At 36.6% G+C, this 27,032-nt stretch overlaps 1 protein-coding gene across 1 annotated transcript in view; it reads left to right on the forward strand.

Annotated features, from left to right (window-relative positions):
• Positions 1-755: 755 nt before the first annotated feature.
• myripb (myosin VIIA and Rab interacting protein b) overlaps positions 756-27,032 on the forward strand; it is a 264,368-nt gene continuing 238,091 nt past the window's right edge. Inside the window, 2 exon segments of the mRNA XM_042752063.1 lie at positions 756-1,105; positions 8,855-9,048. Of these exon segments, the coding sequence (XP_042607997.1) occupies positions 8,939-9,048 (110 nt within the window). The 5' untranslated portion in view covers positions 756-1,105; positions 8,855-8,938.

Genomic DNA, 27,032 nt, shown 5'->3' on the forward strand with positions numbered 1-27,032 from the left:
TGTGTGTGTGTGTGTGTGTGTGTGTGTGTCTGTGTGTGTCTGTGTGTTGACAATTAATGTGTTAATGAGAGTCAAAAGAAACAGAAGTGCTTTCTGGCATTTATCAACATGTCTCTCTCCCAGTCTTACATTGTGAGTTAAAGGTCCAGGGAATAAGGTTCACACACACGCACACACATGCAAGCACACACACATCCAGAGTTCCAAGTTTTTTGGTTTTTTTTTTCAGAATGTTTTGTCACATCTGTTAATAGTGAATAAAATTGAGAAGTGCAACCATACATAACAGCTATTTTATATACTTGATGAATAAAGTTTTGAAGCATGGTGTTAATTTTAAGCCTTGCTTGCATCCATATACAGTTGATACATTTAATGAATGAATAAACTTATATTTGCATGTACACATTCTGATTTATGCACTGTGTCTAAGCATTATGGTAATTAGTATTATTTATTAAAAACAAACAAACACAATGTTCTATTTATCCATCTACCTATAACAACTGAGTTACTTGTTTTAAGTAGCTGAAAGTTCCTGGATTTCAGGAAGCCACAACATATCTTTGTTGTGGCTTCATTTTAATTAATGAATACACTACAATATTACCAGTTAGTTTATCTCTCTTTTTATTGGCCTTAACTTTCAGATATGATTGAGTGGTGCACCCTCGTTCTGCGTGTGTTAGTTGATGTTTCAATAACGAGCTGAACACTACGCTGTGATTGGCTGATCAGCGGGATGTTCAGGTGCTGGAGGAGGATGCGAGCAGCCGCTGGATGTCATGTGTGTGAGGAGAGATAGCCACGCTGAGAGGGGGAAAGAAAGCTGACTAATAAAGGAGCTAATCAATTATTAGCCATTTAATTTATTCCTCAAACAGTAACTTAGCCGCTGCAAAAATAAGCCGCTGTAAATGGACGCAAATCCTGTAAATCAGTTCGCACCAGTCGGCGCCCCGTAAGCTAAAGCGCGTGACTGTGTGTGTGCCTGCGTGGGAAATCACATATCACCGATCAATGGAAGTTAACCGAGCCAAACACGCCTTGCTGTCAGTGCGTGGACGTCTGTAGCCTGAGGACACACCGCGGATGTTAATTTCGCGTAAGTTTGTGCAGATGTCACATTGATTCTGTGTGGATATTATTGCATTAGCTGCTTGAATCGTTGATGAATGTGCAAAAGTTTGTGTGTGCATTTTACAATTGCTCTGTACAATGAGAGGATGAGGGGAATGTTTATGTGACCCGCTTGTATGTTGCTGTTATCGATTTCTACATATTATACATGCAAAGTGTGCTAGGTGCACCTGACACGTTTAGTCCTCACCATATGGCAAGCTGTTTTAACATTCAGGTGTTAAACGAACTAGTTTCTGTTTTATGTCATGAGTACTTTAATAATCATTTTCAGTTTAACTAGTATTCAATTATCTCTTTGATTAAGTCATTTAGAATTCACAAACATGGCTAAATGGCATCTGGGGGAATGATGACAATTGGCATTTACTGTCAAATAGGAATAGGTTACATGTAGGATAACACTAAATGCAATTGTAATTTATTTTCTCATTATTATTAAACATTTAATAAACACATTAGTGTATGGTTTGAATTACAATGAATGTGATGTTCATTGTCGGAAGTTTTATTTAGTGAATCATTTAGACTATTTTCCATTATCAAAAGTGCGACTGCTGTCTTTTCAAAACTACGGGAGTCATGACTGCCCTGTGTCAATGATGCTCCTGCTAGCCACTATCCCAGTGACACTTACTAACAGATTTTTTTGCCACTGAATTTGACTCAATCTGTAGTTCAGATATAGACTATTCACTTCTGACTAATTTGTATTTTATTTATTGGTGGTACCTACAGTATTTCAGTTTTTACTAGTTGAATAGATACTAGTATGTATTTATTGGACATTATTGTTTTCTTTTCCTATAATCCATTTGTTAGCCTGCTAGTAACATTTTAAAAAAAAAATGTTACTAGTATTTAACATGTTAAACCATACAGCAGCCATTTTGACTAACTGGTATACTGTACATGACAAGTAAAAAGCAGCTGTAGCTAATAAGTTATTAGAAATGGCACTAGTACAGTACTACTAATTATATACTAATTACTATTGGAATAAGAAATATGTATTAGTATCTGATTTCAGTCTAGTATTAGTATTAGCAAACTGAACCAGAAACAGATGAAATTCATACGAGCCAGAATTGAGTGGCTGATAAATGACTCACAAATCCTAATAGGATTAAATTGCAATTAAATAGTTCCATGCCAATATTAAGATTATGGCTAGTAGGAAAGGAATATGTACTAATAACTAACATACTAGATTCCAGTTAATGTTTAATTACTCGTTAGTTTTGAAGCTAAAGACACGACGGTTCCACATGCATTTAACTAATTCACAACCATTAAAGGAATAGTTTACTTCCAGAACAAAAAATTTACAGATAATGAACGCACCCCCTTGTCATCCAAGAAGGGTCTTATCTAGTGAAACGATCGGTTATTTTCTAAAAAAAAAAAAATTATAATTCTTATACTTTTTAACCTCAAACGCTTGTCTTGTGTTGCTCTGCAATGTGCATGCATAATCTGTGTAGTTTCGTTTGAAACAGTTGGGGAAGGTTGAAAAACTCCCATCTCATTTTCTCCTCCTACTTCAAAATCATCCTACATCGTTGCAGACGTAAACACATACCCTAACTGTCATGAACTGGAATGCACACAGAGGTAGACAAGATGAGCGTTTGAGGTTAAAAAGTATATATATATATATATATATATATATATATATATTTTTTTTTTTAGAAAATGACCAATTGTTTTACTAGATAAGACACTTCTTCCTCAGCTAGGATCGTTTAGGGCCGTTTGAAGCTGCATTTAAACTGCATTTTGGAAATTCCAATTTTTTTTTTCTGCATTTCACTTCAGCTCTTAGCTTGCATGCTAATCTTGGCATTGTGTACAACACATATCATTCTCTGTTGACAAATCGCCTGTGATGTTGCTTTGAACAAAATTCTTAAATGTTACTGCAGCTTGCCATTCTCACCCACTTCTGATCACAGTGATGCTGGCTTCCTAGAGAGAGGGGTTGTTTTATCATTCATTCATACTTTTGCAGTATTGCAGTAGTATTTCACTTCATCAGTGTAAACCACAGCTGACCACCCAGAGCTGCGTTTATGGAGAATACATTGTGTGAATGTAACATCTGTTTGTCACTACATTCTGCCTCATGGTTGCTTTAGAGGTGGAAAAAGACCGCTCAATGAATCATCCTCTCCGCATGCATTGAGCCAACCTGCCTGCACAGCTGCTTTGATTTATTTATCGTACATGACAGTGTATAATGTCTGACTGATGCCTGCTGTTTTCACTGCATTGTTAAGAAAGGGTCACAGGAGTATTATTATTAGTGCTGTTGTTAAAGGGATACTCCACCCCAAAATGAAAATGTTGTCATTAATTACTTACCCCCATGTCGTTTCAAACCCGTAAAAGCTTTGTTCATCTTCGGAACACAATTTATGATATTTTGGATGAAAACCAGGAGGCCTGTGACTGTCCCATAGATTGGCAAGTAAATAACAGTATCAAGGTCCATAAAAGGTATGAAAGTCATCATCAGAATACACCATCTGCCATCAGACGTGCAATCTGGGTTATATGAAGCAACGTGAACATTTTGTAAGCGAAGAAAACAAAAATTTATTCAGCAATTTTTTCAACAATTCCTTTGTCAACAGTCTCCTCTGTGTCTCTCCATATCACCGTATGCTGCGTATGCTCTTCTGTATCATCCGCGCCACAATGATGTGCTGTTTCTACGTGTATTTAGCTTTGATTTGAAAGAAAACCGTGGTTCGTTTGGGCAGGTGTGAATGCAGCAATTGCACTCGGGTGCGCACCAAAAGCGGACAAACAAGCATACATTTCAAACGAACTCTGGAGCGGTTCGTTTGTGGTACTGAAAGTACTGTTAATTTTTTAACTAAACCAGCTGCCGTAGTCAGCTGCGCTGTGCATTATGGGATGAGGAAGTGTTTGACAGTTTGCACTTTAGCATGGCAGATAGCGGATAAACTTGAAGTTATGAGGTGTGGAGCCTCATAGAAATTTGGTCTGATGAGCATATTAGGTCCAAACTTTCAAAAACTCACAAGAACAGTGCAATCTTCTCATTGTTTAGTAAACAGCTTAGGGAAAGGGGATTTGATAGACCTGTGAATCAGTTAAGACAAAAAAGCTCTGCCAGCAGTACATGCACTTAATTAAAAAGGTAGCTTGGGTAAGGAGAAAGACAAGTTCCCCTGGTAGGATGACTTGGAATTTCCCCGCACATTAAATCTGACCAATCAAAAAGCAGTTTAGGTAAAACGCCATGGCCAATGAGTGATGTGGATGTTGTCACGTGACTGCATTTTGGTTCGTTTCAATTGGTTCGGACCAAAGCAGTCAGTGTGGTGCGAAAAGGAACCAAAAAAGCAGAAAAATGCTACAATGTATAATTGTTTGTCCTTGATTCAGACCAAATGAACTGAACTACAGATGTGAAAGCACCTTTAAACAGATTTTTATGTTTGTATGTTATGTACATTGTATGTTTTTCAGATAAGAAGAAATATGCATATGTCTAAAATTAAAATGGCCTTGTACTCAGAATGAGTTTTAAAATCATGGGAAACATTTTAAATTAATAGCACAATACCATGAGTGGTAGCTGGAATCCTGTGATCCAACTCTTTTGTGTAGTGGGAAATTGCACTCAGGATATTTCGAGCAGCCCTGAATAATGATACTTGAATCAAACACTGCAGCATGTTGAGCTGAAATGGAGGCCAGTCTGACGGATTGGGGTAGTTACATTAGAGCCTAAAAGAGAATGCGTTTTTCTCCTCTACCCAGTCCTATTATTCAGCACAGACAAACGACCCAAATGAAACAGACAGAAAAGCAATTACTTCACACCATGTTTCTTATTTGTAGGGTGAATTTATACCTTATTTCTTTCCAAGTGACTTCTAGTTATGAAAGTGGTGTATTACCATCAGCATAGGTTAGCTAAGAGTAGTTTATTTCTGAGTATGGCTATGGTAGTTTAATGAATTAATAAACCTTCATGCCTTAACACTCTCTGAACAGTGATTAGTGGTGTTTGCTAAGGCCAACATTACAATTACTGTTACTATATGTGCTATGGACATGAATGATATCTCAAATCATGTAGATTATATAAACAGTAAACTAGGTGACTCTTATATCTTAAAAAAGGGTAGTTTTGAAGAAAGTGCATCTGTATAACATGCATATGCATCTGTTTGTTTATTTATAAATAATAATTTATAATAATTTATAAATAATACATGCATACATACATTTGGTCCCCTGAAAGCATTTTTACTGGGTTTGACTAAATTTTTGGGATTACTAAGGTTGCATACTGTTAGCCGGTTAGCCTGCTAGCTTAGAGGAAATATTAAATTATTTGGTTTTATTTGTTTGATCAGACATTTCAAACATGGTCCTAGACAGAATCAACTTTACAGGCAAACCCAATCTCCATGGAACAATGTTTATAAACAAAATAAAAACTGTGGTCACTATACATAGGCTATACTGTATACAGTATGTCAATAAGGCAATTTCTTCATGTCTAAGTGGATAGTTCTTGACCAGAATAAACTGCAACATGAACCGGACTTTATGCTGTCTTGTCAATTGTCTGTCTATATTATACTGTAAGACTGCCTCCTATTTCTCTCTCAATATATGCATATTTAGTCAGCAGCTAATGCAGCTGAGAGACTGTTCTTTGTCTTTCCAGGATCTCTGAATATAGAGGTGTGTGACGAGTTTTGGGTGTTTGCATTAAAATTAGCCTTCTGGATCTTTGATAATTGCTGAAATGCTGTCAAGAAAATATTTAGTTGCCTAACGTCTGCATTTAATGTCTTATGTGTGTATTTGTGTGAGAGAGGATTGTAAACAGGTGGAGTGTAATGTGATTGGTGGAGCTTAAAGGGCACAGCTGACTGAGTCATCACCCAGAGGCTGCATTTAACGTCATACACTCTCTCTCCTTCTCTTTGTCAGCATCTATCCCCCTCTCCTTCTCTGTAATACCATCTCTGTCGCTTCCTTTAATTGGCCCACCTCCTTCTACACAATCTCCTCCTGTTTCCCATTTTATTTCATGGCTCTTCATCAGTAAGCAGCTACATTATCCCCCATTAATGTGCATACTAGTCTATAGTGCAAACAGTTTAGTAAGCAAAATAAACATCTATGTTTGGTATGTCCTTTAAAAATACTGGCTGATATAGACACCCGTTTTTTTTAGTGCATAATTCTCTGAACACCTTTATCTTATCTGTCTCTCTTATTTTTCACCTCCGATGATGAGTCTATTCTGAAATGTCCTCATCTCTTCCAGCCCCATTTAGGACCATATTAAGAGAGAGAGAAAGTATATGAGATCTTGGTCCACAGGTAGAATTTTCCAATGACTGTAGCCTGGCTGAGCACATTAATGCAGCTCCAAACCCACGTGTGCATTGTACCGGTCTTATCTTAGGCAGCCTGTTTGCTTGTTAAAGATAACAACCTTGTTTTGCAGGAACTCTTTAGTATAAATGCATTTTAGTTTTTGCATTTATATCCATTTATGTAATTTCTGTGGAGAAATATTAATTTGCTATGTCATTGAAATCATGACTTTGTGATAAACATTTGCCATTGATTTTGGCATTTGTTTTTGGTAGTTTTTTTTTTTTTTTAGATACACAAGCAGTAAGCATGGAGCCCGAGAAGTCACCTGTAGGAGAAAAAAAAACAATCTGTGCCGACGGTTTTGCAATCCGTCCCCTCAGTTTATAAACCATACTCACGAATTTTTAAACTGTTCCCTCAGTTTAACAAATCGTGCCCACTGATTAATAAATGGTACCCACGAATTTCCAACCCATGCGCTCAGATTTTATAAACCATACTTTTGGTTTTTGAATCCGTACCCACAAATTCATAATCCGTGTGCACGCTTTCGCAATCCGTTCCCTCGAATTTGTAAACTGTACTCACGGATTCATGCAGCAAGTTCCTAGGTAGCCTACATGTTAACATACTGTTTTATTGAATATTATTATGTGGAATAGGCCTACAGCAAAGCATCTTAAGTGATTTTCTATCAATTGTAGTACGAGGTGGAATACAACGATTTACATCAAGATGTGCATCAAAATCTTGTTTAATTTGCAATAATCTTAGCACTTGATTATTATTGTATAATAAGCCTTGCATTGTGACTTTTGGAATAATTTGTTCCTCTTTTGTAAGTCGTTCTGGATAAAAGCTTCTTATGCATAACTTGTATATTAATATATAATAATAATAAAAATAATAGTTATTTTAATTCTTTTATTTTAATTTTTAGGCTAAATAAATTAGTGCACCTAAGACAGTAAAATGTCTGTCATAAAATAATTAATGAATGCTTTATTTTTATAAAACCTTTTACAGTTTTGGAAATGTGTTTGTGTACTATTCTTTCTTAACATGAAGACTTATTTTGGTGATTTTATTATACTAAGGTTTTTCCCCAGAGTTAGATGCATGCTTCACTGTTAATGGTATTATTAAATAATTGGGCCTATTATAACATTGCATTCAGTTAGAGAGCAAAGGAATGACAACATAACAGGCACATTATTTGTTTTGAATTGCTTTTTACCCTCTTCTCTCGAAACTCTATCGTTCTTTTTTTTTGTTTTTTTTTTTTGAAAATTCAGGGAATTTTCTATTCTTCTTTTTAGCATTTATTTTAGGCTATAAAACACTGGCATATTATTTGTTTTGTATTGCTTTTTACCTTCTTCTCTCGAAACTCAGAGGATATGGATTGCGAAAGCGTGCACACGGATTATGAATTTGTGGGTACGGATTCAAAAACCGAAGGTACAGTTTACAAAATCTGAGCACACGGATTGGAAATTTGTGGGTACAGTTTATAAATCTTTGGGCACGATTTGTTAAACCGAGGGAACAGTTTAAGAATTCGTGAGTACAGTTTACAAACTGAGGGGACGGACTGCAAAACCGTCACCACGGATTGGATTTTCTTTTGTATGTATTTTTATTGAATACACACTTTCTGAGGTGTATTTGTTTTTGAAAATGGCCTGGTTTGACAAACATGAATAAACACGACAGTTTGTTTTTCCATTTCATTTACTGTTTAAGACAGATTATTTGAAACAACTGAAACCACAAAAATACACAGGCTCGGGAAAAAAATCCATAAAAAAATAAACTTCCAAAAGTAACACATACTGTAAGTTTCACAGATTTAACTCAGAAAATTAATTTTTCTTATTTTAAAGATTTGATGCCACTGACCTACAAAAATTTTGCCAAATACAGTGGTTAGTTCTGCCTCATAAGTGCTCACTGTAGCAGTCTGGTACATTTTTAAACATTGTTCCAGAAAGATGTTAAATTCATCCTATGAAATTCATATCTAATCAGATAAGACCTTGCCAGATGGAGAATTTGCTCCACCTGAGGCTGAGACTAAAAAGAAGAAGAAAAAGACAATTATGAGCAAGTGATGAATGAGGAGAGACAATGTTTTAAATTGAAATAGCCTTTTATTACTGTACTATGTCCATACTATGTTTGTGTATAAAATAAAGCCATTGTGTAAATGTGTGACCTCAATATTGGATTTTCAAATATTTGTTATTGTGAAAGTCAATCCCTTTCAAGCCCATGAAATCCAAGCATTTTTCAGTTTAGACAGAATGACTTTCATTTCTCTCTTATTTCTCAGTGACCTGCAGGCTTTATCTTCAAAGTCTTTAAGGACAACGATTTGTGATTCTAGCGACCTTTGACCCTTGACTCCAAAGCAGTGATGGGACGTAAACTGGACCTGTCCGGTCTGAGCAATGATGAAGCAGAGCATGTGCTCAGAGTGGTACAGAGAGACATGCACCTCCGTAAGAAGGAAGAAGAGAGGCTCAGGTAACAGCACGCGTGAGTGTGAGACATAAGTGAAGATTTAATTTGATTTCATTCGGCTGGCAGTTCAGAAGCTTTGAGTATTGAAAATGGTGACTTTATCATTTGTTCTGATGCTAATTCAGTGGTTCTCAAAGTGTGGGGCGTTCCCGCGGTGGGTGGGGTCATCAGCAGAAAAAGAAAATAAATAAAACAGTAAACAGCCAAAGGACGTAACTTAGAATGGGAGATGGATCAGTGCATGAAAGGGAAGAGAAAAGCCATAGATGAAGTTGCACAGACCCAGGCAGGTGCTGGTTATTCAAAAGCTAAATGCAGAAAATATGACGAGGAATATCTTGTTCTCAGCTTCACTCACCGTATCTACACTGGTGTTATGGTTTAACTGGTGACCGTTTTATCTGGTGACTAACTTCCTGGTTCAGGTCTCCGCTCCAGATGTGATGGAACGACCGCGGCAGATTAGCAGATTCTGAAAGCACAAACTGACGTGACATTAAGCTGTCTAATAAATGCACACTTGCTCATTACATGATTTTGATATTCTTGTAAAGATTACAAATTATTGGTATGATCACCCGTAGTGGCTTAAGTACAGAAAATAAACAAAAAAATCTGTTTGGCACGGGTTTTAAACATACATTAAAAGACGCTGCGCCGTAAGCAAGGGTGTACAGGGAGTAAAAAACGGCCCTGGATTTTCTTTCAAATAGCCCCACCACAACTACAAGCAGCCACTACTATTTCACAATATTACAGCAATCCTATCGTATTTATGGCAAATAACATCACAAAACCCATGGTGACACTGCTGACAAAAACAATAGAAACCATCACAGAAATTCTAAGATTTTCATCATAACCAGTAAAACCATTACAAATTATGTGAAAGAGCAGAACGCAAGATGTATAATATGACAATGATAAACATAAACCTAGGGTCTAGAAACCTGAAACAGCAGATTTCTTCAATTTGAGTATTCATATGTCTCTGTGTGTCTGTGTATCATGTTAATCAGATGAATCACCTTATAGGCTAACTTCATTTACTCTATTTTCTAGCTCAATATCTCTCAAATGTAACCCATTGTAGAATCGCTTCTGTCTCTTTATGAATGAATAAATGGAATATTCATGTCAGACAATGCGGATTATTCCATGGACTGTCTGAATAATGGATTCTGATTAGATGGCAGGTATGCAGTAAAACCATTTACTGCACAGGTAGTTCAAAGTCAGTTTAATCACCATTCCATATTAATTTGCTGCTTTAATTGATGCACACAAACACACACACACAGAGAGAGGGAGAGAGAGGTTGGAGATAGCAAATTGCGCTGCATGCACACATAAACTTGTTGTCAACGCTTCCCCATGATTTTTAAAATATCCTAGGTACTAGATCGCTAAATTATATTCCTCAACAGCGAGGTGGTAAAATTGCTGTTTTTGAAGTAATTAATTATTTGTGGAGAGACGCACAGACGCAGGTAAAGCACACACAACTGTCATCTCTCTTCATCTCTCTCTCTCTCTTGATTGTTAATTTATTTAAATGATTTATTTAATTTATTTATATGTGATTTTGATCTTACCGCACTATTTCATCTCAAGCCGCGTTTCCACCGCAGGAACTTTACCCAGGAACTAGGGACTTTGGGCTGGTACTCGGTGTGTTTCCACCGCAGGAACCAGGAACTAAATAAAGTTCCAGGTAAAAAAATGCCCCTCAGACAGTCCCTGCTGTACTTTTTCAAAGTTCCGGAACTTTCGGGGGCGGGACTTGGGCGCTAAACATGCTGATTGGTTGAGTTCACGCAGCACTGTGATTTCAACCACCATTTATTCGGATCATTTTCAAAATATTACTGTTATAATGTCATGAAATGTAATTTTTAAAAGTATTTCAGGCAAGAATATAGTTGTTTAAAACTCAAATCTGTGGTTTATTTATAAAGACAGTGCCTATTTAAAAATATGTTTCGCCGATTTCGGAGACGGTCCGCTCCACACCATCAGCGGGGGCTCATTGATCATGTATCCGCGGAGAGCATTCTCACCTCGGCTAGTCCTTCTGATATGTGCCGCTGGCTCTGATGTCTCTTTAGTGGTTATACATAAAATATAATTAGTTTTGGGTAAATCTAACAGGTAATTTTTGGTCTGTATTCAATTTATCTATATGTTAAAATGAAAATAAAAAAGGCAAATTGATATAATATTCCGTTTCATTGTAATGGCTGTATATATACACATTTCCCTGAACTAAGCACATTTCTGCGGCTATTATTATCTTCTAATGAAAACAAAAGGAGGCAGTGGTATTTGATATCCTATTTCATTTTATTGTAAATATACATTGAGGAAAATTGCAGTACCCAAGGTGAGCTGACTGATGTTATCAAGTACGCTGCTGTTTGCAGAATTACCGGATTTGCGTCGTTGCCGACAACACACTCCCGAGTCAAATGCGCAAAGTCCGAACTACCGAGGATGCCAGTCCAAAATCAGCGTACTTTGTATTGAGAAACGCACGCAGACCTACGTCACCAGACTATTTGCCTAATCTTTCCGGTACTTTAGACTGCGGTGGAAACACAGAAAGCAACAGGTCTGGGGGGAAAAGTTCCTGGGGAAAAAAGTTCCTGGTACAAATGTTCCGGGTAATTTCGGTGGAAACGCAGCATCAGTGTCAAATTTGATGTGGCCAGAATGCTAGAGCTAACGAACTGTAACTGACGAAAATAACTGTCATTTTTACCCTTCCGGTCAAATATTGCACTGCAAAGAGCAATACTAGTTTTAACTTGTCTATAACTTGGCAAATGACCATGGAATAAGCAGGATAATCAATGGCTTGCTGTGCATTAAAGGATTTTAAATCCAACTTCACGTCGGGTGGTTCTTGGCCTCCACGTTGTGCATTTAAAATCCTTTAATGCATGGCAAACCATTAATTATCCCTTATGTAACAAATAGCATTTAACCCTTCCAACCACCTTTATCTTCATGTTTTTCACTTGCCATCACGAGCGAACCCACTCCCCTTCACGTCAGTTTCGGTTTCTTATAAGCAAAAATAGATTGCATTAGCGCCCCCTTTGTCGGCCGTCAACATAACTTAATCTGATACTTTTTCTTTGATGTGGAACCAGCCAGGCCAATGGCCATCGTGTGTACGGCCCTTCTGGACTTCTCCAGAATGTCTAGATGGCCAATCCGCCTCTGGCCGTGAGACGCCAGTAATGAACCACTGAGCTACCGAACTGCACTGGTTTAGCCGCAGATTTCTAGATTGAACACAGGTGTTTTCTCTCAATGTCACATTGTGTGGCTGGCTGAAAAAAGGAAATGTGACTGTGTTAACTTGTGACTTCTGTTTACCTGTTATGAAAATCAACCATAGTAGAAAGCTGACTACATTTTATAGTTTATGATATTAAACTACATTTCATAGACTCTCAGACAATGTAAATTTGTGGCTGCTATGGTTTAATTTCAAATGCTATAACTATATTAACTATAGTAAAAACATGGTACATTTCTTCAGAAACTATAGCTGATGTCTCATTTGATGAATGCAGTAACGTTATTTCCATGTTGTTTTTTCCATTATCTTCTCCCAGAAATACTTTGGAAGCATGTCACTTGATATCTTTAATTGATTGTAGTGAATGAAATGACCCACAACCTCTGTGTCGCTTTAGATACTCAAACTACACTCTAAAAACTGCTGGGTTGAAAACAACCCAATTTGGGTTATTTTGGCAACCCAGCGCTGGGTCAAAAAGGGATGAACCCAACGCTGGGTTATTTTAACCCAATCAGTTGGGTTATGATGTTTAACCCAGCATGCTGGGTTGCTTTTTTAATGGTTTAAAATTACTACATTGCTAGGCTAAAATGAACCCAAATTAAGCTAGGCATTAAACCTACAAATCTTGTTCATTTTAAAATCACTTTTACACACAAATAATAACTATCAAAAGGTAAATATTTATTAAAAACAGTCAAAAAGTAAACATGCATATAAGAAGAAATGCAGAAAACTATGGCATTAACAGCTACAAAGTTGATAAATTTGATTCATTATCATATCGCCCATCCCTACAGTACACACATAAACCACAACATTAACACTGATATTATAACATTTAACAGATGCATGTGTGTGTGAAAGAATTTAAATGTGTATGAATGACAGAGTGTAAACTCCATTTCTACTAAACAACACAGAACAAGCATTTAACATTTTTTTTTTTTTTTTTTACAAATAATACACTTACAGTTTGTTTCATAGTCCATGAATACAGATCATGCATCACTGTCAACTTTCATGATCTTTTTAGCATAATTGATGTAGTCATGAAGAAGCCCCATCAGCACAGCATGTGACATCTTCTACATCATCCAGGGCAGCGTCCTTCTTTAAAACCACTGCTGCATCAGTTTAGGGGAAATAACATTCTCTTCTTTGACCAGCATTCATCCCAGTCACCACCTGTTCTTCATCAGTGGCCTAAAAAGAGAAAAACATTTGAAAAAAGAAAACATTTAATCTAACTATCCATTTTCAGGTAGAGGTGTATTCACATCCATAAGAACAGGTAAATAATCTGTTTTATAATTTCAACACTTTGTGTGGTTGTTTAATGTCTTTGTCTACCACAGCACTCTAGAATGCTATAATGGCAGCACTAGTGTGAGGACATGTGATATTGTTTGAATAAATATATTGCTTTCAGAAAGCTACTTCTTTACTGAAACATTAAAACAGACATGACATTCACATACCTCACAAATTTCCATGTACATGGAGGGCTGCTCTATAAAAGGGTTAGTTCACCAAAAAATGAAACTGGTCATAATTTACTCTCCCCCATGTTGTTCCAGACCCATTCAAACTCTGCTAATTTTTGGAACACAAATAAATATATTTTATATACATGTTCGCTATCACATAATTTAAGATTTAATCATATATAAATATCCGAATGGATTACTTCTACAATAACTCTGTATTTATGAGGCTTGAAAATACCGATTATCTTGACTCTCAATGGATTAACAAAAAATTATGAGAAAATTAAAAATATATTCATTTGTGTTGTAAAGACAGACAAAAGTCTTATAGGTTTGGAATGACATGAGGGCAAGTAAATTATTATTTTTTTTTGTGTGAACTATTCCTTTAAGAGGGAAGACCAAGAATGATGACTCTCCAAATCAGACAACTCCAAAGTTTGTTTGAGTTCTGCAATGAAAAACACAGACATCAATGGTTTTAATGAAATGAGCATGCCATCACACTGTTGTTACATCAAAATATGAAGTAAACAGGCAGGAGACAACAGAAACATTTATTTTCTAAAAATAACTTACATAAATCTCAAAAGAATGATGCTCTCCTATGTCTCTGGTTTTCAACATCTACAAAAACAAAAAACAAACATTATTTTACTCTTAGTAAAAAAAAAAACAAAAAAAAAAAAACAAACACCTGATAACATGAAATTATGAAGTTCACTTGCCTTAAAATGTCTTTCCCTATCTTCCAAAGCAGCTAAGAAAATCGCCTCCTCCTCACACAAGCAGGCTTCTGTGTCCTTAACTGCAAAGTTAGTTTGAGTTCTGCAAAGAAAAAAGGGACATCTATTGTTAAAATATAAACATGTAATTATACTGTTGTTGCATCAAAATGTGAAGTAAACAGGCAGGGAACAACAGAAACATTTATTTTCTAAAAATAACTCACATCAGTCTCAAAAGAATGAAGTTATCTTGTCTCTGGCTTTCAGCATATACAAAAACAAACATTCTTTTAGTCTTAGTAAAAAAAATGGAATTATGAAGTTTAACGTTATTTGCCTTAAACCCGTCTTTCCCTCTCTTCAGAAGAAGCTGAGAACACCGCCTCCTCCTCACACAAGCAGACTTCTGTGACCTTAACTACCGGCACGGACACAATGAAGACACAAGCTCAACAAGTCTGAAATATTACATGTAAAACATACTTTTAACAATTACCACTTCAACAGCCTCAAAATAATTATGCTAGTCTTTATTGCATAACGCCGTTTCTTTTAGGAAACTAAAGTACATTCAGTTTAACCACGAAAAATAAGATAACAAATTACCATGAGTGTAACCACAACCATAACCGTCTATTTACACCTCAAAAAGTGCAGATATTGTAAAATCTAATGTAAATATGACATAAGACACTCACGGACGTTATATTAAAAGTAACGTTACCTCTTCCGTTCAGTAAAAGGCCGTTTCCGAGGCGAAAACCACGTCCGCGTATTTTTCAATATAAGCTCTTTTATTTCCGCATTTCATGAAACCTCAAAATACTCCCGGACATAAACAATGAATGATAACTTTACATTTTGAATCTTTACTTACCATAATGTCTTTCACTCGCTTTTTGCTTCTTTCACGCTGAGAAAATGGCAGCTTCTCGCACTGGAGACGTACAATTTTAACGTGATGTGCGAGCTCTCTTTCACGTCCGCGTTCCCAACCCAGCACTGTGGGTTATAATCGAGACCAATTTTCAACCCAAACTTGGGTTAAAACAACCCAATGTCCTACCCAGCGGTCTCAACACAGCATTTGGGTTGAAAAAACAACCCAGCGTTTGTTAGAGTGTAGTAGATTGATGGACTTTAAAAAAAATTTAATCAGTTTTTTTAAATATAGTTGGACCCCATGAAATGTAAAATACTTACATTCTAAAAGTAGTATTGATTACATGCTAATTATGTAAGGAACCGCTATCACAGCTTACTGTAGGCTATGGGGCGTCCTAATATAGCAATAGCATAACACAGTGTTTTGCTGCATTAATTTTGTTACTTTCCACAATGTGTATTTTTTCTGATTGTATATGAAAACATATGATAATTTAGCTTAATGGTTTACTTAATTTATAAGCAGTATTTTGACTAGAAAATGAGCAGATTGTAATCTGATATTTTAAGTTAAGCAGAGATTTTACTGGAAATAACATTAATATGTTGCAACAGTAAAATTAGTTTTTGGCGAGCAAACACAGGTCACAAAGTAACACAGGCATATTCAAAGGATCAAAGATTCTTATCTAGAAGAAATATCTTAAGTCACAGCGTAAAAAGAAGCTTGTGTACAAACTTATTTTATTTTCTTATGCTTATTAACCGTGTTAGCATTTACTGTCTATGTTTAGCCTACATGTCGACTGTGAATATATTCAAAAGCAGAATATAACATATATTTTATACTATTAGAACTAACTGGCCAATGAACGCAATAGTTACAAGGTGATATGTTTACAAAGTAACATTATAAGATTTAGAAGCAGCTTTTCGACTACAAAATAAAATTTAGGCAATATTATGGTATAATCAAATAAAATACCAGTTAGTGAATGCAAATCACAAGTTAACAAGTTTACAGTGTAAAATTTATAAGCAGCGTTTCAACTAGAATTGATCTTTTCAATAAAATAAAGAAATCAATTGCCATGCTTCCAACATATTTCTGGGAGAAGATAACGGAAAAACAATGTGGAAATAACGTAACTGTGTAACATCAAATGAGACATCAGCTATAGTTTCCGAAGAAAGTGTACCGTTTTTAGTAAATATAGTTTAACGATAGCGTTTGTAATTAAACCATAGCAGCCACAAATTTACATTGTCTGAGAGTCTATGAAATGTACTTTAATACCATAAACCGTAAACTGTAGTCAGCTTATTACTATGGTTGATTTTCATAATAGTTAAACACAGGTCACAAGTTAACACCGTCACATTTCCTTTATTCAGCTAGCTGCATAATGTGATGCCGAGAGTAAAATCCTGTCTTCAATCCAGAAATCTGTGGCTTGAACCAATGTGATTCATTAGCTCAGTGGTTCATTACTGGCATCTCACAGCTCTGTGTCTTTTAACGTGTGTTCGAAACCTGTGCCAAACAGACTTTTTTATTTTTCGTACTTAAGCCGCTACGGGTGATCATACCAATAATTGATAATCTTTACAAGAATATCAAAATCATGTAATGAGCAAGTGTGCATTTATTAGACAGCTTAATATCACATCAGTTTGTGCTTTCAGAATCGGCGAATATGCCACGGTCTTTCTATCACATCTGGAGTGGAGACCTGAACCATGAAGTTGGCCACCAGATAACACAGTCACCAGTTAAACCGTAACACCGGATGCTACAGTTGTTGCGTCGCACCGCAAGTCTACACTGGACGTGACAAAGTAACTATTGCAAATTATTTTAACAGTACGTCATAAATAGAACATCATCAGCATCAGTTTAAAGGGGTCATATGATACCTTTTTAAAGATCATTATTTTGTGCATTTGGAGTAACAGAATATATTGACATGCTTTAATGTTAAAAAAACACATTATTTTTCAAATACTGTACATTATTTTAGATCCTCTATCCCACGCCTCTCTCAAACATGTCGTTTTCTACAAAGTCCCTCCTTCTGACAAGCGCAGTCTGCTCTGATTGGCCAACTGACCCAGTGCATTGTGATAGCCGAACACCGCAAGCACTCGTCAGAAATGTAACACCCCTTTCCATAATCGCAAGCTTCATCTTTCAAAATAAATGTAGAGACGGTTAATAATGTCACGAAGGTCGAAGGTTCACGAAACAGTCGTCCATAAATTGTGTTGCTGTTCTGTTGTAAGTAATCTTAAAGATTCCTAAATGCATCTACTTTCGGAAGGCCAAATAAAGTGCTTTTGCTTTCGCCTAGATACACACAGCATCTCCCTGACATGGCTGCTTTTACTGCGGTTACTGAATCCACACCTTTTCTTTGCATGAACATTTGGGCGGCATTACGCAAATATTTCCACATAGTGACGTAGACATGTGGGGGCGTGTTTGAATGAGCCGTTTTAGGGGGGTGTGGCAGAGTCTTAACTTTGATAAAGAATATCTCTTTGGATTTGAGACTTTAGTCTTTGCAACTTTACAGATCTTCTTCATGCACCAAGAGCTTGTAACACTCCAAAGAGAAAGGAAAAATTTAAATCGCATCATATGATCCCTTTAATGTCTGGGATTTGTCGTGTCGCGCCGTGAAGCATCCAGTGTAAACAGAGTCACTGTTTATAATGGGTTCTACTGTATTTTTCCACTTGTGTCCGGTGTAGTTACGGTGTTAATTTAGTTGTTGAGGAGGAAAGGCCTGTGTGTGTTCTATGCCTTAGCGGACAGCATGAAACCCACAGGAAAATAAATAAATAAATAAAATAATTAAATAAAAATAACTAAATATGAAAAAACTACAGAGAGAATAAGAATATAAGAATAACAGTTACTCTCTGTATGCTAAGTGTTGCAGGTGTTATTTCCGCTGTAGATTTAAAAAAAAAAAAATGTCATGATGTTTATTGGAATTATTTGGTAGTCTGAGGTGAGATGGTGGGGGGGGGGATTTATAGGTTTAAAGGGAGGAGGGTGACGCGACCAAAAAAATTTAACAGTGTGCTAACTCAAAGATGGTGCCTCAAGATGGTTGTACAACGTTTGACATCTTACAGCCAGTAATGACGTAACATTTTGAAAAGTGTTTTGAATTGAATACAAATTTGTTATTTAAGAGCTACAATAGAGGGCTGAAGATTTTCACCATATAAGTACTTAAATTTTGCTCTGTTTCTCACACAAAGCTATCATATTGTTTCAGAACACTTATTAAACATAGTACATAAACCATATTGACCGCAATTATGGTACTTTTATGCTGCTCTTTGTCCTTTTTTTGAGCTTGACAGTTCAAGATGAAAAGGTAAGAACCTTTTGTGTTACATACTGTAAGTTTTCAAGTTTTAATATAATTTAGATATTTTTTCTTTCTTTCCTTTTTATTTTTTTTAAAGTAATTTATGCAGTTTAACAAAAGCTGGCCCAAAAAGCTCAAAGATACAAATTTATTTGCAAATGATGATAGTGAGTATGTGATGACCATCTCTAAATGTCATGTGAAATGCGATGTGAAAATCCATATACTGTATTTTCATGCTACTCTTTTTCGCTGTGTTTAATATTGAGGTTGCTGGTCATCTACTTTTCTTTTTTTTTCTTTTGTCTTTTAGGTGCATTCAGCAATATTCTACAATTGTAGTGCACTCTGGAGAGAATAACTAATCACAGGGCTGTCACTGTGATGTATGATATTTATGCTATATAACATTGTTGCTACTGCATTTCTTGGCTAGAATGCATGTGCAACATGTTTTTTCTTAGTGAAAAATACAGTAAAAATGCAGTGAAAGTTTTGTTTTTTAAAACAATGTCAGCACTTTAGTTTGGCAGTTGGCATGCCAAGAGATTTCCCATGAGTCTTTGGTTCTGTCAGAACTCATTGGTATGGGTCACGGGGTTAGATGGTTGGAAGGCAATGGTTATGGATCTTGAGATTGCTCAGTGACTCACATGACTCACTTTGGTCTTTATTTATTTATTTTTTTGGTGAGCCAACAGCATGTCATAGACTCTTTAAGGGAGTATATAAAAATATATTTTCATGACCAATTTATTTACTGAGTGTTTCTCAATGGGGTTGTGTGAGCTAGCTGGCAGTGAAGAGTATAATTTGTCACTGAAGCACTTACATTTTTTAATTTAGGCTTTAAAACCGACTCCAACTACAATGTGCAGTTAAATGATTAAAAGAAGCCTGAATTTGTCATGCATTACATGTGATCATAAAAATGATCCATCATCAGCCAAATTTTGCAATACCAGCCCATGTGCTGAAAAGATTTTTATTGGTTTTATTGTTTTTTTGAGTAAATTAGCCCACTAGAATTGCATTCCAGTTTACCAGTGTTAATTCATGTTCAGCTTAATTTCAGATGGATTTTCCTTTATGTTATTGACTTTGATTATTGACACTGTCACAATCTCCAGCTGGAGTGCCCATGAGCTCCTCTAGTGGGCACTCCATCCTGTACCTTAACCACTCAATCTCGGACTAGGAACTGATTACAGACACACCTGTTTCCCATTAGGAGTACTATTTATGTTGCACACTCACACATCTTCCCTGGGTCTCAATGTGCCTACTTATACTGTACCCTTAATGTATGTACTCTTTTGGTGAAGAAAAAGTACACACTTTTGAGTGTGTAGTAGAAGAGTAGGCAAGATTTGGGACATACTATCATGTCACACAATTGCGTCTTTAAAGGACCGCTCTGTCACACCTGTTATATGCACCCTGTCACTGTAAGCTGGCCTGCCAGTCATCTTGTAACACTTAACATCCTTCACATTTCATTTCTTTAACTTCCTACCATACTGGAGAGAAAAGAAGTAGCTAGTTGATCTGCCAGTCTTTCGTGCTGAGGACTGTGCTCATATTTTTTTCATAATGATGCATTTAAAAGTTAACGACCAAATGGATGTTTATAAAAGTTCACATTGCTGTTGCAGATGAAATATAACATGGATAACAATAAATAAATATTTTTTTACCAGGTTAAATGTTGATTATTAGTGATTATTAGTATTAGTAACTCAAACCCCTGTAAACTTGTAAACCTTGTAAATCCACCACATTTGTAGTTTTTCTAACACATTTTATTCGTGTTTATAGTTCTGAACCAAATCCTTCGCCAAAGCGCAATGGATTGTGGGCAATTTTAGCCATTAGCGTGTGCATGGATCCACACTTCAAAAATCGACCTGAAATAGTAGACCATCCGGGGACTTTTGGCTTACTCTTTTCAACATACTATGCTTTGGGACACACTTATTCTAATCTCACATACTATTTAGGATGGATAGTATGAACATTGAGACGCAGGGCTTCGGTGCATTCCAAACGGGATATATCGCCCTCCGAAATGCCCTTCGGAGTGAAAACAATCATGGCCGCCATATTGAAGGGTCTTTCCATATTGAAGGATTTTGAAGGGTACAACTGATGGACCCTTCGGGCTCCCATGATCCTTTGCATGATGACGGCGCTTCCGTGTGGGCATGTGATGATGACGCAGAAGGGCACTTCAAGAAACAGTTGTTTGATCCCCTACACCCTTCAACCCTTCGGAGCTCTCACTCCGGAGGGTAAACCCTTTGAAGGAATTAGGGCAGGGGTCGCCAATTAAGTTTGCCATTGGGCCAAAAAAACATTTTGCCATTAGATGGCAGAACACACACACACACACACACACACACACACACACACACATATATATATATATATTTTTGTATTGAGAGAGAGAGAGAGAGAGAGAGAGAGAGAGACACACACACACACACAAGAGAGAGAGATAATTGCTTGTGACAGACTGTTACAGTGTCTTTTGTAACTGGTAGTGACTCTATGATAAATCCTGTAATAGAACGGTCATTAACAAAAAGCCACATTTGTGTCGCGGTGTCCGGGTTTTACACTGGATAAATTAATAAAGCAGAGTAGTTACACGTAACCTGGCAAATATCTTCATTCACCTACTTGCAACACAGACCACCTTGCTAAAGCACACATATGTGGGCGATGCGGAATGGATCAAAATAACTCAAAAAATAAAAGAGGACTTGAATAAGCCCATTAATACCATGTTTAAATTGTGGTTTTTAAGAAATTTTTTTTTTTTTCTTTTTTTATTATTTTGATAATAAATGTGTATCATTTTAAAGCCTAACTTATTGTAATAATTATTTGATGTAGCCTTCTTTCACACAGAATTATTCCTTGGCATCCTCACGTACTAAACTACATTTTTTAAAAATTGTTTTGCATGCTGGAGGTACGCTATTACATCGTGCGCAGAGTCTAAAGAGGAAAGCCAGATATTATTGCTGGCGGGCCACCTGTTGCCGACCATTGAATTAGGGCATAGGGATGAGCCCTTCTGAATGGAACACAGGGCTTGCTGAGTCTTGTTTTGCTGTTTCTAAGCATACATTTCATTCTGGACATTTCTAAGTGTAAGGAGGCCAACCAGTTGGAGTGGAAAAGGAAAATGACGTGCTGTACAAAAAGTTGATGCAAAATCCAAAAATGGTGTTTTATTGGAAGGTGCTAAAATATTTACAGTGCAGGAGAAGACAAAAATAAACAAAAACTGTACAAAAAGAAAAGAAAACAGCAACAATGTGCTACTTCTGGCTAAACCAAATGGCCCAAGTTTGCAACACTGCTCAGCATTAGAGTCCACAATCAGAACTGAAATCCTCTTCTTCTTCTTCTTAGGGTTTTATTGGCGGTTGACAAGCAACAAAATGGTGTATGAACTGAAATCCTTTCAGCCATAACGCCTATTTATAGGCTGAAGCCCCACCTATAGAGCATACCAACTAAAAAAATAAAGGCCAGTGTTGTCATGCCACTGGGGTTGAAATATGAATGCTGTCCTTAGGCTGCGTGCACTACCCCACTCTTTTTATTTATTATTTTAAAGCAGCCCCACTCGCAGGGTTGCCTGCCATTCCGTATTATACGGAATCATCCCTTATTTAAGGCATCAAAGAAGCATCCCGTATGGAACATGCCCTGACATTTGCCTGTTATTTGGAATACTCTTTTGTTTTGCCCTGGGACATTTTGCTGGTGTTTGACCCTGCCTGTTTCCACTACACTCTTTAGTAAAGCTTGCAACTCCATTGTCACACTGTCCATATCTTATTTTTCTAGAATATTCTACTTTTCTACTAAACATTTTGTATTTCTATAAGTTAATTAGAAACATAAAAAAACAGAACTAATAAAAAAGACAAAAATGCATAGTTACTAAAAATAATGAAATTACTACAACTTAAAATTAAAATAAATTTTAAAATAAACAGTAAATCTAAAAAGTAATGGCTAATTAAATACTACTAATATGTACTAGTATTTAAATAATACTTAAAATAACAGCAAAAAATAGTATGCAATACTATCTTAGAATTCAGCCTCTGTCCCTATGATGCCTTAAAATACCATCTAGGTAGTTAGCTCAGAATACACTTTTACAGAGTGATAATGTCTGGACTGCTAAGCCGTGGTTTAGACATTTGCCTTTATTGCAGTGATCTAGAATAATCCTCAGACACACATTCTGTATTTCCAGTATCTTAGAAATAAGCAGAGCTGACAATCAACTGAGAACTTTGTGCAGAATTACCATCTTTGAGAAAGGTCATGACCTTTCTCTTTAGCTGTAAAAAGCCAAGCAGGCACCTGGTAGAGTTAGAGTGGCTCTGTGTCATCCTGAAATGTGTTTGACTGTTGATCAAACACCAGCTGGCCCTTTTGAAAAACAGGAAGTACACACACACACACACACACACACACACACACACACATGCATGCACTCATTCATGCTGGGATGAGTGGTCTGATGTCCTTGTACTGAATATAAACAGAGGAGCTCTGTTAAAAAAAAAAAAAAGGTGTGTGTTTAGACTCGAGCACTATTCACAAGGTAATTGTTTCTCAGTGTGACATCTGTAAAAGAACATTTGAATGGCATTGGGATAAAATTAATGTATTCAGAAAGGAATTAATTTACAGGAAGACAAGAAGTTATGACATCATATTATTAATTTAAATGTACTTTATACCTGTAATGGCAAAGCGGAATTTTCAGAAGGCATTACTCTGGTCTTTAGTGTCACATGATCTTCATAAATTATTCTAATCTGCTGATTTAATGTTCAGTAAACATTTATTTTAAATGTATTACTAAAAATGTTGAAAAAAGTTGTGCTGCTTTATATTTTTTTGAAACCGTGATACATTACTATTCAAAAGTTTTGGGTAACTAAGATTTATAAAGAAAAAGAAAAGGAAATTAATAATTTTATTCAGCAAGGATGCATTAAATTAATCAGAAGTGACAGTAAGAAACATTTTAATTGTTATGGTTGCAATTAGAAGTTTTATCTGTTTAAGATAAACAGAGGTTCATCAAACAATTCTGTAAAAAGGTGTGAAAAATGTTTAATGCATGTGGCCTAATGGTTAGAGTGTCAGACTCGTAATCCAAAGGTTGAATTTGAGTCTTGAGCCGGCAAGAATTGTAGGTGGGGGGAGTGAATGTACAGCGCTCTCTCCACCCTTGATACCACGACTGAGATGCTCTTGAGCAAGGCACCGAACCCCCAACTGCTCTCTGGGCGCTGCAGCTTAAATGGCTGCCCCTTTGCTCCAGGTGTGTGTTCAGTGCTGTGTGTGTGCACTTTGGATGGGTTAAATGCAGAGCACGAATTCTGAGTATGGGTCACCATACTTGGCTGTATGTCACGTCACTTAACTGAGAAAGCAAAATTCTTTTGATCTTTTGACATACTGTAATTAAGAGGTCATTGTACTAAAACATCCTGTAAGTTTCAGAACTCAAGCTTTCTCATTAGTCTAAAAATAGCTTATATTGAAGCCAGTCTGCCAAAACGACAGCTTGTAGAATATACAACTCTAATAATGTGGGTAAACACCACCTCCACAGTAGAAGACCAACACCTGCTTCTACATCGCTGCCTGTTTTGCCCCGACCCACCGATTTTTGCATGCAGTGAATATAAAGAAAGGGGCAAACCCTGCCTGATCCACTACGCTCTTAAAGCTTGCATCTCCATTGTCACACCATCCGCATCTTAGTTTTCTGGATTTTTCTACTTCTAAACGTTTTCTGTTTTTCCAAGACTTTGCATTACCTTCTTTCTGATCTGATTTAGGAAAGAGTGAATGAACCTTATTTTTAATGAAGATCCAGACCATGTCAGTAAGAACTTGATCCTTCGTTCACTTAATTTTACAGCGGATTGGTTTACAAACAAGTGATAGTTTGACATGGGATTTTCAAAAAGATTGAAACTAAAAGACAATGCTGTGCTGACCGCATTGGATAAGACAATAATCTCAAAGAACACAAGTGTGAGTAACTGTTTTCATCGCGTGGTCACTATTGCTTTGTTTCTTTTTACAGATTGTTTCAAGTGTTGTACAATTACATAAAACACAATAAAATACAAAGATAAAGATAATAAAAATACAGCAAGAACAATTAAAATACAATAAATAAATAAATGAACTAATATAAATGCATCTAATCTGAAGCAATAGTCCAAAGCAGCAAAGGCCTCACCAAACAAATATGGCTTAAGACGGGTTTTAAACATGTTTACACAGGTAGATGATCTGATAGACATTTGTAGACCATTCCACAACTTTGGGGCAGCCACTAAAAAAGCACAATCTCCTTTGGTTTGACTGCAGAATTTCAAGGAGCAGTTGGTCTTGAGATCTCAGAGATCTCTGTGAACAATAAAAATTCACGAGCTCAGAAATACATTTTGGTGCCAGTCCATGTTAGGCCTTAAAAGTGTACAAAAGCACCTTATATTTTATCCTACAATGAACAGACAATGAACAAAGCATTACAATAATCAAGACGTGAAGTAATAAAAGCATGAATTACTTTCTCCAGATCACTGAAAGATAAGACAAATTAGAGTTTAGCGATATTTCACAGTTGAAAGAAACTAGGTCTATTCTTCACAACTGAATTACAGGTACATCTCAATAAATTAGAATGTCGTGGAAAAGTTTAATTTATTTCAGTAATTCGGCTCAAATTGTGAAACTTGTGTATTAAATTAATTCAATGCACACAGACTGAAGTAGTTTAAGCCTTTGGTTCTTTTAATTGTGATGGTTTTGGCTCACATTTAACAAAAACCCACCAATTCACTCTCAACAAATTAGAATATGGTGACATGCCAATCAGATAATCAACTCAAAACACCTGCAAAGGTTTCTTGAGACTTCAAAGTGGTCTCTCAGTTTGGTTCACTAGGCTACACAATCATGGGGAAGATTGCTGATCTGACAGTTGTCCAAAAGACAATCATTGACACCCTTCCCAAGGAGGGTAAGCCACAAACATTCATTGCCAAAGAAGCTGGCTGTTCACAGAGTGCTGTATCCAAGCATGTTAACAGAAAGTTGAGTGGAAGGAAAAAGTGTGGAAGAAAAAGATGTACAACCAACCGAGAGAACCGCAGCCTTATGAGGATTGTCAAGCAAAATCGATTCAAGAATTTGAAGCACAGGGAATGGACTGAGGCTGGGGTCAAGGCATCAAGACCCACCACACACAGACGTGTCAAGGAATTTGGCTACAGTTGTCATATTCCTCTTGTTAAGCCACTCCTAAACCACAGACAATGTCAGAGGCGTCTTACCTGGGCTAAGAAGAAGAAGAACTGGACTGTTGCCCAGTGGTCCAAAGTCCTCCTTTCAGATGAGAGCAAGTTATGTATTTCATTTGAAACCAAGGTCCTAGAGTCTGGAGGAAGGGTGGAGAACCTCATAGCCCAAGTTGCTTGAAGTCCAGTGTTAAGTTTCCACAGTCTGTGATGATTTGGGGTACAATGTCATCTGCTGGTGTTGGTCCATTGTGTTTTTTGAAAACCAAAGTCACTGCACCCGTTTACCAAGAAATTCTGGAGCACTTCATGCTTCCTTCTGCTGACCAGCATTTTGAAGATGCTGATTTCATTTTCCAGCAGGATTTTGCACCTGCCCACACTGCCAAAAGCACCAAAAGTTGGTAAAATGACCAGGATATTGGTGTGCTTGACTGGCCAGCAAACTCATCAGACCTAAACCCCATAGAGAATCTATGTGGTATTGTCAAGAGGAAAATGAGAAGCAAGAGACCAAAAAATGCAGATGAGCTGAAGGCCACTGTCAAAGAAACCTGGGCTTCCATAGCACCTCAACAGTGCAACAAACTGAACACCTCCATGCCATGCCGAATTGAGGCAGTAATTAAAGCAAAAGGAGCCCCTACGAAGTATTGAGAAACAAAGACTTAAACTACTTCAGTCTGTGTGCACTGAATTTATTTAATACGCGAGTTTCACAATTTGAGTTGAATTACTGAAATAAATGAACTTTTCCACAACATTCTAATTTATTGAGATGCACCTGTAATTTGATTCAAGATTCAAGATTCAAGTAGCTTTAT

This window comes from Cyprinus carpio, chromosome B24 (genome assembly GCF_018340385.1).
Source record: "Cyprinus carpio isolate SPL01 chromosome B24, ASM1834038v1, whole genome shotgun sequence".
In the NCBI taxonomy this organism is placed as follows: Eukaryota; Metazoa; Chordata; class Actinopteri; order Cypriniformes; family Cyprinidae; genus Cyprinus; species Cyprinus carpio.